This window comes from Hyperolius riggenbachi, chromosome 5 (genome assembly GCF_040937935.1).
Source record: "Hyperolius riggenbachi isolate aHypRig1 chromosome 5, aHypRig1.pri, whole genome shotgun sequence".
NCBI lineage: Eukaryota > Metazoa > Chordata > Amphibia > Anura > Hyperoliidae > Hyperolius > Hyperolius riggenbachi.
The window spans coordinates 7327582-7345719 of NC_090650.1; the positions used below are offsets into that span (position 1 = coordinate 7327582).

Here is an 18138-nt window from a genome sequence, read left to right on the forward strand (position 1 = left end):
ATATTTAAAATAAACACATGACGTAGCTGCAAATGAATATTACATACTAACCTCACCGTCCGTTCCTCTCAGAAGCTCACCATTTTATTCTTACAGTGATCCCTTCCAGTTCTGACAACATTTTTGTCAGAACTGAAATCTACCAGTTGCTGTCAGTTATAGATCAGCTGCTGTCAGTTACAACTGAATGTGCAAGGTAATGCCCATGTCTCCCTATGGCTCAAGTGGGTGATATCACAGTTTAACAGTGTGCTGACCAGGATGCTGTTATGGGGTAATGGCCATTTTGGCCAGTCTGAGGACACTGAGTGACACTCTCCCTCTGGCCTGGCAGTGACATTATAGATAGATATATGTTGCAAATAACAAGTGTCAGCTGAAGATTCTACAGGATAATAAACTGTGTCATAAAGAAGGATTCCCAGACAACAGCGACACCTGCTGCTCACTTCCTGCCACTGCAGGGGAAATAATGACCTCAACAAAGATGGCGCCTGGCTCACTTCCGGGTTATACAACACTACCTGCATCATGTGACTGCAGCTGCCAGGACCCGGCTGGGAGAGAGTGGAGGGTAAGAGGGGGAGAAGTCACCTGTGGTGCGGAGAGAGGAGGGGGGCAGCACTGTGTACAGACAATGGTTCTTCCTGTGTCCCCTTATGCATAGCTGACAACTGTCCCTCTTTCTATAAATACAGTATATATATTTATGTATATATAGTTATCTACTAAAACATGTGTTTGACGCTAAACTTTAATATTCCCATCCTTTAAATTGATATATTACTAATTTTAAAATGTTAATATGAAGGAAAATGAATCAGGATAGAAAGGGCCAGTGTGGTTTGTATTATAGAACAACATATTTTCCTTATGAAATCTTTATGATATGCAAGACTAGGGGTGTGATGGGGCGGGATTAGGGGTGTGGCGAGGCGTGGCTTAAGTGTCCCACCATCACAAAAGGTTGGAAGGTATGCCTTATGTGGTCAGTGAGTGTAGCACTGTGACCCTGACTGTAGGGGGGCTGTACAGTAACAGGTCTGTGTGAGTTCAGACAGGTCTCTGCTGTGTGTGTGTGCGATCGGGCAGGTCTCTGCTGTGTGTGTGCGATCGGGCAGGTCTCTGCTGTGTGTGTGATCAGGCAGGTCTCTGCTGTGTGTGCGTGCGATCGGGCAGGTCTCTGCTGTGTGTGTGTGCGATCGGGCAGGTCTCTGCTGTGTGTGTGCGATCGGGCAGGTCTCTGCTGTGTGTGTGCGATCGGGCAGGTCTCTGCTGTGTGTGTGCGATCGGGCAGGTCTCTGCTGTGTGTGTGCGATCGGGCAGGTCTCTGCTGTGTGTGTGCGATCGGGCAGGTCTCTGCTGTGTGTGTGCGATCGGGCAGGTCTCTGCTGTGTGTGTGCGATCGGGCAGGTCTCTGCTGTGTGTGTGCGATCGGGCAGGTCTCTGCTGTGTGTGTGCGATCGGGCAGATCTCTGCTGTGTGTGTGCGATCGGGCAGGTCTCTGCTGTGTGTGTGCGATCGGGCAGGTCTCTGCTGTATGCGTGCGATCGGGCAGGTCTCTGCTGTGTGTGTGCGATCGGGCAGGTCTCTGCTGTGTGTGTGCGATCGGGCAGGTCTCTGCTGTGTGTGTGCGATCGGGCAGGTCTCTGCTGTGTGTGTGCGATCGGGCAGGTCTCTGCTGTGTGTGTGCGATCGGGCAGGTCTCTGCTGTGTGTGTGCGATCGGGCAGGTCTCTGCTGTGTGCGTGCGATCGGGCAGGTCTCTGCTGTGTGTGTGTGCGATCGGGCAGGTCTCTGCTGTGTGTGTGTGCGATCGGGCAGGTCTCTGCTGTGTGTGCGTGCGATCGGGCAGGTCTCTGCTGTGTGTGCGTGCGATCGGGCAGGTCTCTGCTGTGTGTGCGTGCGATCGGGCAGGTCTCTGCTGTGTGTGTGATCAGGCAGGTCTCTGCTGTGTGTGTGCGATCGGGCAGGTCTCTGCTGTGTGTGTGCGATCGGGCAGGTCTCTGCTGTGTGTGCGATCGGGCAGGTCTCTGCTGTGTGTGCGATCGGGCAGGTCTCTGCTGTGTGTGCGATCGGGCAGGTCTCTGCTGTGTGTGTGTGATCGGGCAGGTCTCTGCTGTGTGTGCGATCGGGCAGGTCTCTGCTGTGTGTGCGATCGGGCAGGTCTCTGCTGTGTGTGCGATCGGGCAGGTCTCTGCTGTGTGTGTGCGATCGGGCAGGTCTCTGCTGTGTGTGTGCGATCGGGCAGGTCTCTGCTGTGTGTGTGCGATCGGGCAGGTCTCTGCTGTGTGTGTGTGCGATCGGGCAGGTCTCTGCTGTGTGTGTGCGATCGGGCAGGTCTCTGCTGTGTGTGTGCGATCGGGCAGGTCTCTGCTGTGTGTGTGCGATCGGGCAGGTCTCTGCTGTGTGTGTGTGTGATCAGACAGGTCTCTGCTGTGTGTGTGCGATCGGGCAGGTCTCTGCTGTGTGTGTGCGATCGGGCAGGTCTCTGCTGTGTGTGTGATCAGGCAGGTCTCTGCTGTGTGTGCGTGCGATCGGGCAGGTCTCTGCTGTGTGCGTGCGATCGGGCAGGTCTCTGCTGTGTGCGTGCGATCGGGCAGGTCTCTGCTGTGTGTGTGTGCGATCGGGCAGGTCTCTGCTGTGTGTGCGTGCGATCGGGCAGGTCTCTGCTGTGTGTGCGTGCGATCGGGCAGGTCTCTGCTGTGTGTGCGTGCGATCGGGCAGGTCTCTGCTGTGTGTGCGTGCGATCGGGCAGGTCTCTGCTGTGTGTGCGTGCGATCGGGCAGGTCTCTGCTGTGTGTGCGTGCGATCGGGCAGGTCTCTGCTGTGTGTGCGTGCGATCGGGCAGGTCTCTGCTGTGTGTGCGTGCGATCGGGCAGGTCTCTGCTGTGTGTGTGCGATCGGGCAGGTCTCTGCTGTGTGTGTGCGATCGGGCAGGTCTCTGCTGTGTGTGTGCGATCGGGCAGGTCTCTGCTGTGTGTGTGCGATCGGGCAGGTCTCTGCTGTGTGTGTGCGATGGGGCAGGTCTCTGCTGTGTGCGTGTGACCGGGCAGGTCTCTGCTGTGTGTGATCAGACATGTGGTCTCTGGTGTGTGTGTGATCGGGCAGGTCTCTGCTGTGTGTGCGTGCGATCGGGCAGGTCTCTGCTGTGTGTGCGTGCGATCGGGCAGGTCTCTGCTGTGTGTGTGCGATCGGGCAGGTCTCTGCTGTGTGTGTGCGATCGGGCAGGTCTCTGCTGTGTGTGTGCGATCGGGCAGGTCTCTGCTGTGTGTGTGCGATGGGGCAGGTCTCTGCTGTGTGTGTGCGATGGGGCAGGTCTCTGCTGTGTGTGTGCGATGGGGCAGGTCTCTGCTGTGTGTGTGCGATGGGGCAGGTCTCTGCTGTGTGTGTGCGATGGGGCAGGTCTCTGCTGTGTGTGTGCGATGGGGCAGGTCTCTGCTGTGTGTGTGCGATGGGGCAGGTCTCTGCTGTGTGTGTGCGATGGGGCAGGTCTCTGCTGTGTGTGTGCGATGGGGCAGGTCTCTGCTGTGTGTGTGCGATGGGGCAGGTCTCTGCTGTGTGTGTGCGATGGGGCAGGTCTCTGCTGTGTGTGTGCGATGGGGCAGGTCTCTGCTGTGTGTGTGCGATGGGGCAGGTCTCTGCTGTGTGTGTGCGATGGGGCAGGTCTCTGCTGTGTGTGTGCGATGGGGCAGGTCTCTGCTGTGTGTGTGCGATGGGGCAGGTCTCTGCTGTGTGTGTGCGATGGGGCAGGTCTCTGCTGTGTGTGTGCGATGGGGCAGGTCTCTGCTGTGTGTGTGCGATGGGGCAGGTCTCTGCTGTGTGTGTGCGATGGGGCAGGTCTCTGCTGTGTGCGTGTGACCGGGCAGGTCTCTGCTGTGTGTGATCAGACATGTGGTCTCTGGTGTGTGTGTGATCGGGCAGGTCTCTGCTGTGTGTGTGCGATCGGGCAGGTCTCTGCTGTGTGTGTGCGATCGGGCAGGTCTCTGCTGTGTGTGTGCGATCGGGCAGGTCTCTGCTGTGTGTGTGCGATCGGGCAGGTCTCTGCTGTGTGTGTGCGATCGGGCAGGTCTCTGCTGTGTGTGTGCGATCGGGCAGGTCTCTGCTGTGTGTGTGCGATCGGGCAGGTCTCTGCTGTGTGTGTGCGATCGGGCAGGTCTCTGCTGTGTGTGTGCGATCGGGCAGGTCTCTGCTGTGTGTGTGCGATCGGGCAGGTCTTTGCTGTGTGTGTGCGATCGGGCAGGTCTCTGCTGTGCGTGTGCGATCGGGCAGGTCTCTGCTGTGTGTGTGCGATCGGGCAGGTCTCTGCTGTGCGTGTGCGAGCGGGCAGGTCTCTGCTGTGCGTGTGCGATCGGGCAGGTCTCTGCTGTGTGTGTGCGATCGGGCAGGTCTCTGCTGTGTGCGTGCGATCGGGCAGGTCTCTGCTGTGTGCGTGCGATCGGGCAGGTCTCTGCTGTGTGTGTGTGTGTGTGCGTGCGTGCGTGCGTGCGTGCGCGTGTGTGTGCGTGCGTGCGTGCGTGCGTGTGTGTGTGTGTGTGATCGGGCAGGTCTCTGCTGTGTGTGTGATCAGGCAGGTCTCTGCTGTGTGAGCCATGCTCAGTGAGGACACAAAATGACAGCAGAGTCACCACAGATGGTTTGGAAAATTCCTCTAACCCAATTACCGTGTCCAGGCTGTTATAGGATATCTAGGTAAATATTTATCTACCCGATCCTGCGCAAGCGCACTAGTAGCTCATCGACACCAGCGCGCCCCCTCCGATCCTCCAATGACCTGCGCCTAGTCGCACCACGCATAACTCGGTTACATGCACGATTGCAGGACTTCACCAGGGCTGCCTCTACTCTCTGGAACTCGCTCCCACCAGCCGTCAGACTCGCCCCCACCTTTAATACCTTCAAACAAGCTCTCAAGACTCACCTCTTCACGCTCGCATACCCCCCTACACCAGCACCATAATATGTTCTGTTAGACACCCTCTCAAAAGATGCACCTATTGTCTTCACCCCCACCCTTTAGATGTAAGCCTCTGGCAGGGTCCTCCTCCTTAGTGTTTCCAGCTTGATTATGGAATCTTACTGACAATCACCCCTCTTGTGGACTAGAACAATCTATTTTGACCTATGACACTGTATTGTTATCAAATCATTTGCATGATCTTGTTTTGTTGTGAGTTTCCTGTATATCCTACCTTGTGTGTTACCCATTTATCTATTGTGCAGCGCTGCGTAATATGTTGGCGCTTTATAAATACAATAAGCCCGATCGGGCAGGACTATATTTGCCTTAGCTCGAGCAAAGAACCGCTACTGCGCCTGCGCAGGATCGGGCAGGTAAATATTTACCTCGCCGCTGTTCAAGGGGTCCTGGCGCTGAATTGCCGGGACACTGGAGGACGGGGAAGCCGGAGGATCGTTAGGATCCAGAGGCTTCCTCCATCCAGGGGTAAGTATCCCCCAGAAGGGTTGTTTTTTATGTTACTGATCTTCTTTGAGAGCCCGAGGGGGGCTCATAAAATAAAAAATATATGCTACCTGATCTGGGGGGGGGGGGGGGGGGGGAGGGGGGGGCTGAGCAGATCAGGTAGCCGCCAAAACTGCCGCTCCCGTGGGACTTACTGCCCCATTTTCACTTTCGTGACCTCAGGGTCACAACTCTGGAAGGAGAGATCTCTCCCGCCCAGCATCGTGCAGGGGGCGCGGCCAGGGAGAGAGAACTGCCCAATGGCAGCAGCGGAAATGCTGCAGGAATGCCCCTAGTGGGCGTTTTGAGCAGGGAAACCCTCTGCTTTATTTACCCTCTGAGATAGCAAAATATATTGTCGCTAATTTCGAGGGGCTATAGCGCATTAGTGGGGGGGGGGGGGGGGGGGGCAGAGAGCGGCGGTGGTTGGGGGGACACAGAGGTATGTCACAAGGCAGAGAACACGCTTCTCTGTCCCATCTGCCCCCCCCAAGGAACCACCTCGGGTTCTCTTTAGGGAAGCGTCTCAGGTTCTCTTTAACCCTCTGGGGACCGGCTGCCTAGCACCCTTTAAGGACCAGGGCATTTTACCTGGGGGGGGGGAGGGGGAAAGGCGCGTTTGGGTTTTTTAAACTGCCCACCGAGGCTCTGGCCACTCCCACCTGCGTGGCTGAAGCCTGCCCCAGATCAGCAGCCAAAGTGGTACCCAACAGGGAACCTAAACGGAGAAGGATATGGATTTTTCCTTTTAAAATAATACCAGTTCCCTGACTCTCCTGTTGATCCTGTGTCTCTAATACTTTTAGCCACAGCCCCTGAACAAGCATGCACATCAGGTGCTCTGACTGAAGTCAGACTGGATTAGCTGCATGGTTGTTTCAGGTGTGTGATTCAGCCACTACTGCAACCACAGGGATCAGCAAGATGCCAGGCAACTGGTGTTGTTTAAGGCTACTTACACACCAGGACGTTGCGTTATAGGGGACGTTATGGTCGCATAACGTGCCCCTAACGCAACGCCTGCTGGTGCGGGAGAGGACGTTAGTGAGCCGCGTTAGGCGGCTCTGTCCGCATAAGGTCTCCCAGAGTGGCGCTGATTGGCCGGCGGGACCACGTGATGCGGAGCGAGACACTCCGCATCACGTGGTCCCGCCGGCCAATCAGCGGCCGCCAGTGCAGTGCATATTAACCACTTGCCGACCGCCCACAGCCCATGGGCGGCGGCAAAGTGGATGCCTTAAGGACCGCAATACGCCTTAGGGCGTTGCGTCCTTTTCCTATGCCGGGGTAGCGATCGCGTCATTGATGACGCGCGCTTCCCCCGGCAACTGGCTCCGCCCACCCGCCGTAACATCCCGCCGGCCATACGGAAGCGCCGGCGGGATGTTAACCCCGCGATCGCCGCTACAAAGTGTATAATACACTTTGTAATGTATACAAAGTGTATTATACAGGCTGCCTCCTGCCCTGGTGGTCCCAGTGTCGGAGGGACCACCAGGGCAGGCTGCAGCCACCCTAGTCTGCACCCAAACACACTGATCTGCCCCCCCCCGCCCACTGATCGCCCACAGCACCCCTCAGACCCCCCCCCCTGCCCACCCCCCAGACCCCTGTTTGCACCCAATCACCCCCCTAATAACCCATCAATCACTCCCTGTCACTGTCTATCAACGCTATTTTTTTTTTTATCTCCCCCCCCTGCCCCCTGCCCCCTCCTGATCACCCCCCACCCCTCAGATTCTCCCCAGGACCCCCCCCCCCCAGACCCCCCCCCCCCCCCCTGTGTACTGTATGCATCTATCCCCCCTGATAACCTGTCAATCACCCATCAATCACCCCCTGTCACTACCACCCAACAATCAGCCCCTAACCTGCCCCTTGCGGGCAATCTGATCACCCACCCACACCAATAGATCGCCCGCAGATCCGACATCAGATCACCTCCCAAATCCATTGTTTACATCTATTCTCTCCTCTAAACACCCACTAATTACCCATCAATCACCCATCAATCACCCCCTATCACCACCTGTCACTTTTACCTATCAGATCAGACCCTAATCTGCCCCTTGCGGGCACCCAATCACCCGCCAACACGCTCAGATTGCCCTCAGACCACCCCCCCCCCCCTTATCAATTCGCCAGTGCATTAATTACATCTGTTCTTCCCTGTAATAACCCACTGATCACCTGTCAATCACCTGCCAATCACTTATCACCCATCAATCACCCCCTGTCACTGCCACCCATCAATCAGCCCCTAACCTGTCCCTTGCGGGCAATCTGATCACCCACCCACACCAATAGATCGCCCGCAGATCCGACATCAGATCACCTCCCAAATCCATTGTTTACATCTATTCTCTCCTCTAAACACCCACTAATTACCCATCAATCACCCCCTATCACCACCTGTCACTTTTACCTATCAGATCAGACCCTAATCTGCCCCTTGCGGGCACCCAATCACCCGCCAACACGCTCAGATTGCCCTCTGACCCCCCCTTATCAATTTACCAGTGCATTAATTACATCTGTTCTTCCCTGTAATAACCCACTGATCACCTGTCAATCACCTGCCAATCACCTATCACCCATCAATCACCCCCTGTCACCCCCTGTCACTGCCACCCATCAATCAGCCCCTAACCTGCCCCTTGCGGGCAATCTGATCACCCACCCACACCATCCGATCGCCTGCAGACCCGCAGTCAGATCACCTCCCAAGTGCATTGCATCTGTTCTCTCCTCTAAACACCCACTAATTACCCATCAATCACCCCCTGTCACTGCTACCCATCAGATTAGACCCCCATCTGCCCCTAGGGCACCCAATCACCCGCCCACACCCTCAGACCCCAGCCCTGATCACCTCGCCATTGCATTACTTGCATCTATTCCCCCCACTAATCACACCTTGAGACACCCATCAATCACCTCCTGTCACTACCTGTCACCCCCTAGCACACCTACCCATCAGATCAGGCCCTAATTTGCCCCGTGTGGGCTCCTGATCACTCGGCCAAACCCTCAGATCCCCCTCAGACCCCCTTCTGATCACCTCCCCAGTGCATTGAGTGCATCTATTTTCCCCTCTAATCACCCCCTGAGACACCCATCAATCACCTCCTGTCACCCCCCTAGCACTCCTATCCATCAGATCAGGCCCAATACAACCTGTCATCTAAAAGGCCACCCTGCTTATGACCGGTTCCACAAAATTCGGCCCCTCATAGACCACCTGTCATCAAAATTTGCAGATGCTTATACCCCTGAACAGTCATTTTGAGACATTTGGTTTCCAGACTACTCACGGTTTTGGGCCCGTAAAATGCCAGGGCGGTATAGGAACCCCACAAGTGACCCCATTTTAGAAAAAAGACACCCCAAGGTATTCTGTTAGGTGTATGACGAGTTCATAGAAGATTTTATTTTTTGTCAAAAGTTAGCGGAAATTGATTTTTATTGGGTTTTTTTCACAAAGTGTCATTTTTCACTAACTTGTGAATAAAAATAAAATCTTCGATGACCTCGCCATACACCTAATGGAATACCTTGGGGTGTCTTCTTTCTAAAATGGGGTCACTTGTGGGGTTCCTATACTGCCCTGGCATTTTAGGGGCCCTAAACCGTGAGGAGTAGTCTAGAAAACAAATGCCTCAAAATGACCTGTGAATAGGACGTTGGGCCCCTTAGCACACCTAGGCTGCAAAAAAAGTGTCACACGTGGTATCGCCGTACTCAGGAGAAGTAGTATAATGTGTTTTGGGGTGTATTTTTACACATACCCATGCTGGGTGGGAGAAATCTCTCTGTAAATGGACAATTGTGTGTAAAAAAAATCAAACAATTGTCATGTACAGAGATATTTCTACCACCCAGCATGGGTATGTGTAAAAATACACCACAAAACACATTATACTACTTCTCCTGAGTACGGCGGTACCACATGTGTGGCACTTTTTTACACCCTAAGTGCGCTAAGGGGCCCAAAGTCCAATGAGTACCTTTAGGATTTCACAGGTCATTTTGCGACATTTAGTTTCAAGACTACTCCTCGCGGTTTAGGGCCCCTAAAATGCCAGGGCAGTATAGGAACCCCACAAATGACCCCATTCTAGAAAGGAGACACCCAAAGGTATTCCGTTAGGAGTATGGTGAGTTCATAGAAGATTTTATTTTTTGTCACAAGTTAGCGGAATATGACACTTTGTGAAGAAAAACAATTCAAATCAATTTCCGCTAACTTGTGGCAAAAAATAAAATCTTCTATGAACTCACCATACTCCTAACGGAATACCTTGGGGTGTCTTCTTTGTAAAATGGGGTCATTAGTGGGGTTCCTATACTGCCCTGGCATTTTAGGGGCCCTAAACCGTGAGGAGTAGTCTTGAAACAAAAATGACCTGTGAAATCCTAAAGGTACTCATTGGACTTTGGGCCCTTTAGCGCAGTTAGGGTGCAAAAAAGTGCCACACATGTGGTATTGCCGTACTCGGGAGAAGTAGTATAATGTGTTTTGGGGTGTATTTTTACACATACCCATGCTGGGTGGGAGAAATACCTCTGTAAATGACAATCTTTTGATTTTTTTACACACAATTGTCCATTTACAGAGTTATTTCTCCCACCCAGCATGGGTATGTGTAAAAATACACCCCAAAACACATTGTACTACTTCTCCCGAGTACGGCGATACCACATGTGTGGCACTGGTTTGCACCCTAACTGCGCTAAAGGGCCCAAAGTCCAATGAGTACCTTTAGGATTTCACAGGTCATTTTGAGAAATTTCGTTTCAAGACTACTCCTCACGGTTTAGGGCCCCTTAAATGCCAGGGCAGTATAGGAACCCCACAAATGACCCCATTTTAGAAAGAAGACACCCCAAGGTATTCCGTTAGTAGTATGGCGAGTTCATAGAAGATTTTATTTTTTGTCACAAGTTAGCGGAAATTGATTTTAATTGTGTTTTTTCACAAAGTGTCATTTTCCGCTAACTTTTGACAAAAAATAAAATCTTCTATGAACTCACCATACTCCTAACGGAATACCTTGGGGTGTCTTCTTTCTAAAATGGGGTCATTTGTGGGGTTCCTATACTGCCCTGGCATTTTAGGGGCCCTAAACCGTGAGGAGTAGTCTTGAAACGAAATTTCTCAAAATGACCTGTGAAATCCTAAAGGTACTCATTGGACTTTGGGCCCTTTAGCGCAGTTAGGGTGCAAAAAAGTGCCACACATATGGTATCGCCGTACTCAGGAGAAGTAGTATAATGTGTTTTTGTGGTGTATTTTTACACATACCCATGCTGAGTGGGAGAAAGATCTCTGTAAATGGACAATTGTGTGTAAAAAAAATTGTCATTTACAGAGATATTTCTCCCACCCAGCATGGGTATGTGTAAAAATACACCCCAAAACACATTATACTACTTCTCCTGAGTACGGCAATACCACAGTCCAATGAGCACCTTTAGGCTTTACAGGGGTGCTTACAATTTAGCACCCCCCAAAATGTCAGGACAGTAAACACACCCCACAAATGACCCCATTTTGGAAAGTAGACCCTTCAAGGTATTCAGAGAGGGGCATGGTGAGTCCGTGGCAGATTTCATTTTTTTTTGTCGCAAGTTAGAAGAAATGGAAACTTTTTTTTTTTTTTTTTTTTTCCTCACAAAGTGTCATTTTCCGCTTACTTGTGACAAAAAATAATATCTTCTATGAACTCACTATGCCTCTCAGTGAATACTTTGGGATGTCTTCTTTCCAAAATGGGGTCATTTGGGGGGTATTTATACTATCCTGGAATTCTAGCCCCTCATGAAACATGACAGGGGGTCAGAAAAGTCAGAGATGCTTGAAAATGGGAAAATTCACTTTTTGCACCATAGTTTGTAAATGCTATAACTTTTACCCAAACCAATAAATATACACTGAATGGGTTTTTTTTTATCAAAAACATGTTTGTCCACATTTTTCGCGCTGCATGTATTCAGAAATTTTACTTTTATTTGAAAAATGTCAGCACAGAAAGTTAAAAAAATCATTTTTTTGCCAAAATTCATGTCTTTTTTGATGAATATAATAAAAAGTAAAAATCGCAGGAGCAATCAAATAGCACCAAAAGAAAGCTTTATTAGTGACAAGAAAAGGAGCCAAAATTAATTTAGGTGGTAGGTTGTATGAGCGAGCAATAAACCGTGAAAGCTGCAGTGGTCTGAATGGAAAAAAAGTGGCCGGTCCTTAAGGGGTAGAAAGCCCTAGGTCCTCAAGTGGTTAAGTAGCCATGTGCGCGGCTACTGTAGCGGCATCTCCCGGCCTCCTCTCCGCCCCCCACTGAGCATGTGCAAACAGTCTAACGTAGAACGCACAGCATGCTGCACTTTCACTACAACGTGCAGCATTACATGTAACGCAACGTGGGCAGTGTGAACAGCCCACTTGTGTTACATTGCTGTGCGTTGGGGGAGCGTTACAGGCGCACTAACGTGCGCCTGTAACGTCTTGGTGTGTAAGCAGCCTTAAAGCAGAAAAAAGAACAAAAGGGACACAGCATAGTTATTTGTGTGCTAGGCACTGTACATACACACGTCTATCTCACCTTGTCACATGTCACCTCGGTTGTCCTTTAAGGTTTTCTTTAACGATACAAGAATTTCCTCAGATGCAATCATTCCATCAAATTTTTACAATCAAATTAAACAGAAAACCAAGCAGTGTGTGGAGAAAACCTGTCAAATGATTCTATGGTTGATTGGGACACAGAATTTTATTGGTTTTTACGATTGCATCTGAAGCGTAAGTGGCCTGATCCACCAGTTTATGGGAACAATTGAGAATTACCTTCTGATTACTTATGATCCCACAAATCTGATTGAATGATCGCATCTTAGGAAAATATTGTACCGTAAACCCTTCAGCAGCCAATTTATTTAGAGACTTGCAAGTTCTCCAGGCCAATTTATTTTAGCATTTCATTTTTTTTTATTTCATTTCTTCTTTGTTACAATTGCTTGTAATTAGTACTGCTGTGATGTGTATTCATGGTCACTTGTCACTAGGGACAATAACAGAGGACTTCTGCTTTTTGAACTTAAAGAAGTTTGGCGTAGTTGGTGGTAGCCTTTGTTAAAGGACACCCGAGGCAAAAATAAACGAATGAAATAAACGATTCTATCTATCCTCCTCCTCCTAAAAATGACTTAAGATATTCCAGTTTTATTTTATGTTTAAATCTACTTTAACGTTTTAACTGTTTTATTGTTTTTGCTCAGTGACACATTCATTGAAGTATGCCAGAGCTAAAATCTATGAACTATTGACCCTAATTATCTCTTTCCTGCTCTCAGGAGCCATTTTCTGCTAGGAAAGTGTTTTATAGTTGGAATTTCTTATCAGTGAGGGTCACACTGTAGTTACTTCCTGTCTGAGTCAGGACTGAGTCAGCCACTTACATACCTGATATTTTACTCTTTCAGGCAGAGATAGAAAAAATAGGAACACAGCATAGTTATTTGTGTGCATGGCTCTGTACATACACATGTCTATCTCATCATGTCACATGTCACTTCGGGTATCCTTTAATATTGAGGGAGAAGTTTGGCGTAGTTGGTGGTAGCCTTGGTGAAAGTGGATAAAGCTTTGGTGTAGTTTGGCGTAATTGGCGGATCTGCAGTGTTGGTTTTCAGCCTTGTTCTCCTACCAGCAGATCCCGCTGGAAATGTCTTCTCATGTCTCCCGTGTGAGGTCCCTCTACAAGGAGATCCTGCTTCTCCATCGGACTCTGCCGCTGCACATGAAGGCTCTGGGCGATCAGTATGTGAAGGACGAGTTTAGGCGGCATAAGAATGTCGGACCGGCGGAAGCCAAACTGTTCGTGAAGGAATGGGAGGTAAGTGTAATAAGTTGTGGAAAGTGTGGACAGAGGTTACCAGCTTCTGGCGGGTTTGTGTTGCTTAGTGGTATGCGCTGGCGTTCTCCTCGCTGTTCTACCAAATGTAAGTTACACATTTTTTTTTTGCTTAGCTGCTCCTGAGGTTTTAAATGTAGGTTAGGTCACTTGCCCGGAGGTTTGCCTCACCGTGGCGCAAGTGTCTAGTATAATATACTTTGCATGCAAACCATATTGGAAGCTAAAGTACCTCCTAGTTTAATAAATGTTAGCACTTGTCTTGGATGCAGGGCATGCATTTTTCATTCTGCCAGAGGCGGTGTATGCCTGTGCGATTAACCATTCAATTGTAGCATGTGTTTAGGGATGCACAGCCTTCCCCCCCCCCCCCCACCTTTCCTTAACTTTGTACCTATGTAACTGTCAGGTTAGCTGCTCTCAGCCCCTCCTCCTGAGTTTCCTGTTTGCATGATAAGTAGTAGCAGATTTGCATATGATTTGCATCTGAATTGAATGCGAAGTGTGTAGAAAGTCTATTTAGGTGCTGCACACTGAGCTGGTGGTCATTTCAGATGCAGCCTTAGTGGTATACGCTGGCGTTCTCCTCGCGGGTTTGTGTTGCTGTCTGCATCCTCACTACAGAGGAGGAGACTACAGATGTCCAATGGAAATGCTAATTATTAAGGCTTTCAGACAAATTGTATGCAGCTATGAACTGGGCCAATCAGATAGTTTTTTTGGCAGTGTTTCCCTCACTTCCGGTCTAAACAAGGTGAAAAGTACAGCAGGTGGTAAGAGGCGCCCAGAAGTACTGTATACAGTGTTCTCCCCAGAATTTTTTTTCCAGCTGGGTGGCGTGAAAAAGTAGCCGGGTGGGGTGAGATGAGAATGCAGGGCCAGTGCTTCTGTGTGCAACTCTGCTTACAGCATAGGAGGAGGTGAGCCGATGACAGCCAGGTGGTCACCAAAACTAGCCGGGTGGAGCACCCGGCTAAAAGAGCCTGGGGAGAACACTGTGTGTATAAAATGAAGTTAAAAACAACACAAATGACATAAATAAGAGGTGGCTTAACCTAATAAAGACAACTTCATATAGCAGTGTCAGTTATTACGCACTGGCAACACGTTTCGTGGGTATGAGTCCCCTTCTTCAGTGCAGTTGTAGTAACACAGGAATTCGTTAAGCTCTTTGTTCAGTGTAACAGATATATGAAGTTGTCATTATTGAGGTAAGCCACCTCTTATTTTTGTCATTTTAGTTGTTTTTTAACTTAATTTTATATATCTCTGGATGTGTCTTTTCCCCTGGTGACCTGTAGAAAGGGTTGTTCCTCCATGCCCGCCCCATACTCAGATTCACTGCAGAGATCCTTTTCTCCTCTTTGGAGCTACATTTCAACAATGTGTTGGAATAGTGCTAAGACAAAACTCCAACCCCTGCCTGCTAGGTTCTGCCTCCTGTCTGCTAAACCATACCTCATGTCTGCTAGGCCCTGCCTTCTATATGCTAAGCCGCACCTCCTGTCTGCTAGGCCTCGCCTCAGTTATTGTGTAGTGCTCTGCTACTACTTTGTTGAGTAGCACCGCCTGAACCCATCATTTCTGCTCACAGGGGGGAAGGCTAGTAGTACACAGGCTAAAATACTGATTTATGGAAGTCATTTAGGCCTGACATGTACATGTCCCCAGAAATGCTGGCGGTAGTGTAATTGGGCTGTGCGGCCATCTCGGCTCTGCTTCCAGCACTCGGTGGGTTAAATGTGGCTGGCTGCACAAATTCTGGTGGTTCCGGTTTTATATAACTTTATTGGGTTGCACTCTTTTGTATTGCTTTCAATAAAGCACACCTGACGTGAGTGGGATCTGGAGGCTGCCATATTGATTTCCTGTTAAACAATACAGGTTGATGGGCTGTCCTGCTAATCATTCTGCCATCAAATGAAACAGTCAGATCACCTAATCTGCTGCATGCTTGTTCAGGGGCTATGGCGGAAAGTATTAGAGGCAGAGGATCAGCAGGACTGCCAGGCAACTGGTATTGTTTAAAAGGAAATAAATATGGCAGCCTCCATATCTCTCACACTTCAGTTGTGCATTAGGGAAACTGAACCGGGTAAAATTATTTAAAATAAACACATGATGTATCTGCAAATGAATATTACATACTTACCTCACCGTCAGTTCCTCTCCGAAGCTCACCATTTTCTCCTTACAACAATTCCTTCCATTGCTGACATGATTTTGTCAGAACTGAAATATAGCAATTGCTGTCAGTTATATATCAGTTGCTGTCAGTTATAGCTGAAAGGACAACTGATGAGCTAGGTAATGTCCATGTTTCCCTATGGCTCAAGTGGGTGATATTACAGTTTAGCAGTGTGCTGACCAGGAAGCTGTTAGGAGGTAATGGCCATTTTTTAAATGGAGGATGGAGGGTGTTAGATGATTTGGTGGCAGCCAGTACATCGATGTCCCTTGCTGGATGTTTCTCCACACTTGAATTCATGAGTCCAGCATTTTTGTTTCCCTGCTCAGCCATGATGCACTGCTCTGATATTCCACCAGGTGGCAGCAGATTCATAACAATCGCTGGAGAACAAAAATGAATTGGACCATGAAGTTCGAATAAACTTCTTGCATCTCTATAAACCGGTAATCCTAAAACGACTTTCTCGCCATTCCATATTCTAATCTTGGCTGAAAGGCACGGATCACATTTGGGGTCTGTGGACTGTACAGGTAGTCCCCGGGTTACGAATGCCCGACTTACAAACGACCCGCCGATACGAACGCCGCGACCATAGCTCTGCCCCGCTGCAATGACGTCACGCCGCCGGGGACTACCTGTACTGTTGCTATTTTTTTATGCAGAGTAAGCGCAGTGGAACATAAATAGAAGACATCTTACCTGTTCCATGACTGTAGAACGTCCCATCGTGCTGCCTGGAAGCTCCGCTGCCCGTCCTCTCGCTCCGTCCACTGTTCCTGGTGTCGGCTTCACATGTGTCGCATAATGACGCAATCAGGAGAAGCCCCCTAGTGGCGGCGCATCCTAATTGTGTCATTATGCGACACATGTGAAGCCGACACCAGGAACAGTGGACGGAGCGAGAGGACGGGCAGCGGAGCTTCCAGGCAGCACGATGGGACGTTCTACAGTCATGGAACAGGTAAGATGTCCTCTATTTATCTTCCACTGCGCTTACTCTGCATAAAAAAATAGCAAGAGTACAGGTAGTCCCGACTTAAGGACGGATTCAGGTTATGAACGAGCCGACAGTCCCTATCTCGTTCGTTAACCGAGGACTACCTGTATATGTTTTATAGTTGCTCTGCTGAGAGCCTTTGCTTTTTTGTTGTTTTGGGGTTTTTTTGTTTTTGTTCCGCCTGGTTTCAGTATAAATAGATAAAAGGTGTGATTAAACTCAGAGTAACGTGGTCCCCTCGCTGTCACCATGGCTGCGATACGCATGCATCGTGTGCAAAGCATCAGTCTTATTAAACCTGCGCAGCACGAACAGGCCATTGATTAGCACGGCCTGTCCATGTGTGTTACCTCCTTGTACAGGGTGGGCCATTTATATGGATACACCTTTATATGGCCATTTATATAGATACACCATTTTATGTGAATGGTGACGTTAACAAACAAAACCACCGCTATTGGTCTGACACTAACCCACATTGGATAGATCCCTCCAAGACTGTTGGAACAAAAACATTGATGGTATGGTATATGGGGTGTATCAATACAAATGGCCCACCCTGTATTACAACGTCACAGATGATACAAGTATGAGCCAGACACTGCATCACAGCCACCACTCACTGCCTTGCAGCCACCACCCACTGCATCGCAGCCACCACCCACTGCACACCGCCCACTGCATCGCAGCCACCGCCCACTGCATCGCAGCCACCGCCCACTGCATCGCAGCCACCGCCCACTGCATCGCAGCCGCCACTAACTACATTGCTGCCACTAGACACTGCATCGCATCACAGCCACCACCCATATTGCAGCCACCAGACACTGCATCACAGCCACTGCCCACTGCATCACAGCCACCACCCACATTGCAGCCACCAGACACTGCATCTCAGCCACCACCCACATTGCATCCACCACTCACATTGCAGCCGCCAGACACTGCATTACAGCCACTGTCCACTGTATCTCAGCCACCGCTCAATATACTGTATTGTAGCCTCCAGACACTGCATCACAGCCACCACCCACATTGCAGCTACCAGACACTGCATCTCAGCCACCACCCTCTACATTGCAGCCACCACCCACATTGCAGCTACCAGACACTGCATCTCAGCCACCACTCACTACATTGCAGCCACCACCCACATTGCAGCCACCAGACACTGCATTGCACCCACTGTCCACTGCATCTCAGCCACCACTCACTACATTGCAGCCACCACCCACATTGCAGCCACTACTCACTACATTGCAGCCACCAGACACCACATCACAGCCACTGTCCACTGCATCTCAGCCAACACCCACTGCATTGCAGCCACCAGCCACTGCATCTCAGCCACCACTCACTACATTTTAGCCGCCACCCACATTGCATCCGCCAGACACCGCATTGCAGCCACTGTCCACTGCATCTCAGCCACCACCCACTACATTGCAGCCACCAGCCACTGCATCTCAGCCACCACTCACTACATTTTAGCCGCCACCCACATTGCATCCGCCAGACACCGCATCACAGCCACTGTCCACTGCATCTCAGCCACCACCCACTACATTGCAGCCACC

At 50.2% G+C, this 18138-nt stretch overlaps 1 protein-coding gene across 1 annotated transcript in view; it reads left to right on the plus strand.

The window, feature by feature from the left end:
* The first annotated feature begins 476 nt into the window (after positions 1 to 476).
* SDHAF3 (succinate dehydrogenase complex assembly factor 3) overlaps positions 477 to 18138 on the plus strand; it is a 56490-nt gene continuing 38828 nt past the window's right edge. Inside the window, exons 1-2 of the mRNA XM_068238492.1 lie at positions 477 to 574; positions 13173 to 13355. Of these exons, the coding sequence (XP_068094593.1) occupies positions 488 to 574; positions 13173 to 13355 (270 nt within the window). The 5' untranslated portion in view covers positions 477 to 487. The remainder of the gene's footprint in view (positions 575 to 13172; positions 13356 to 18138) is intronic.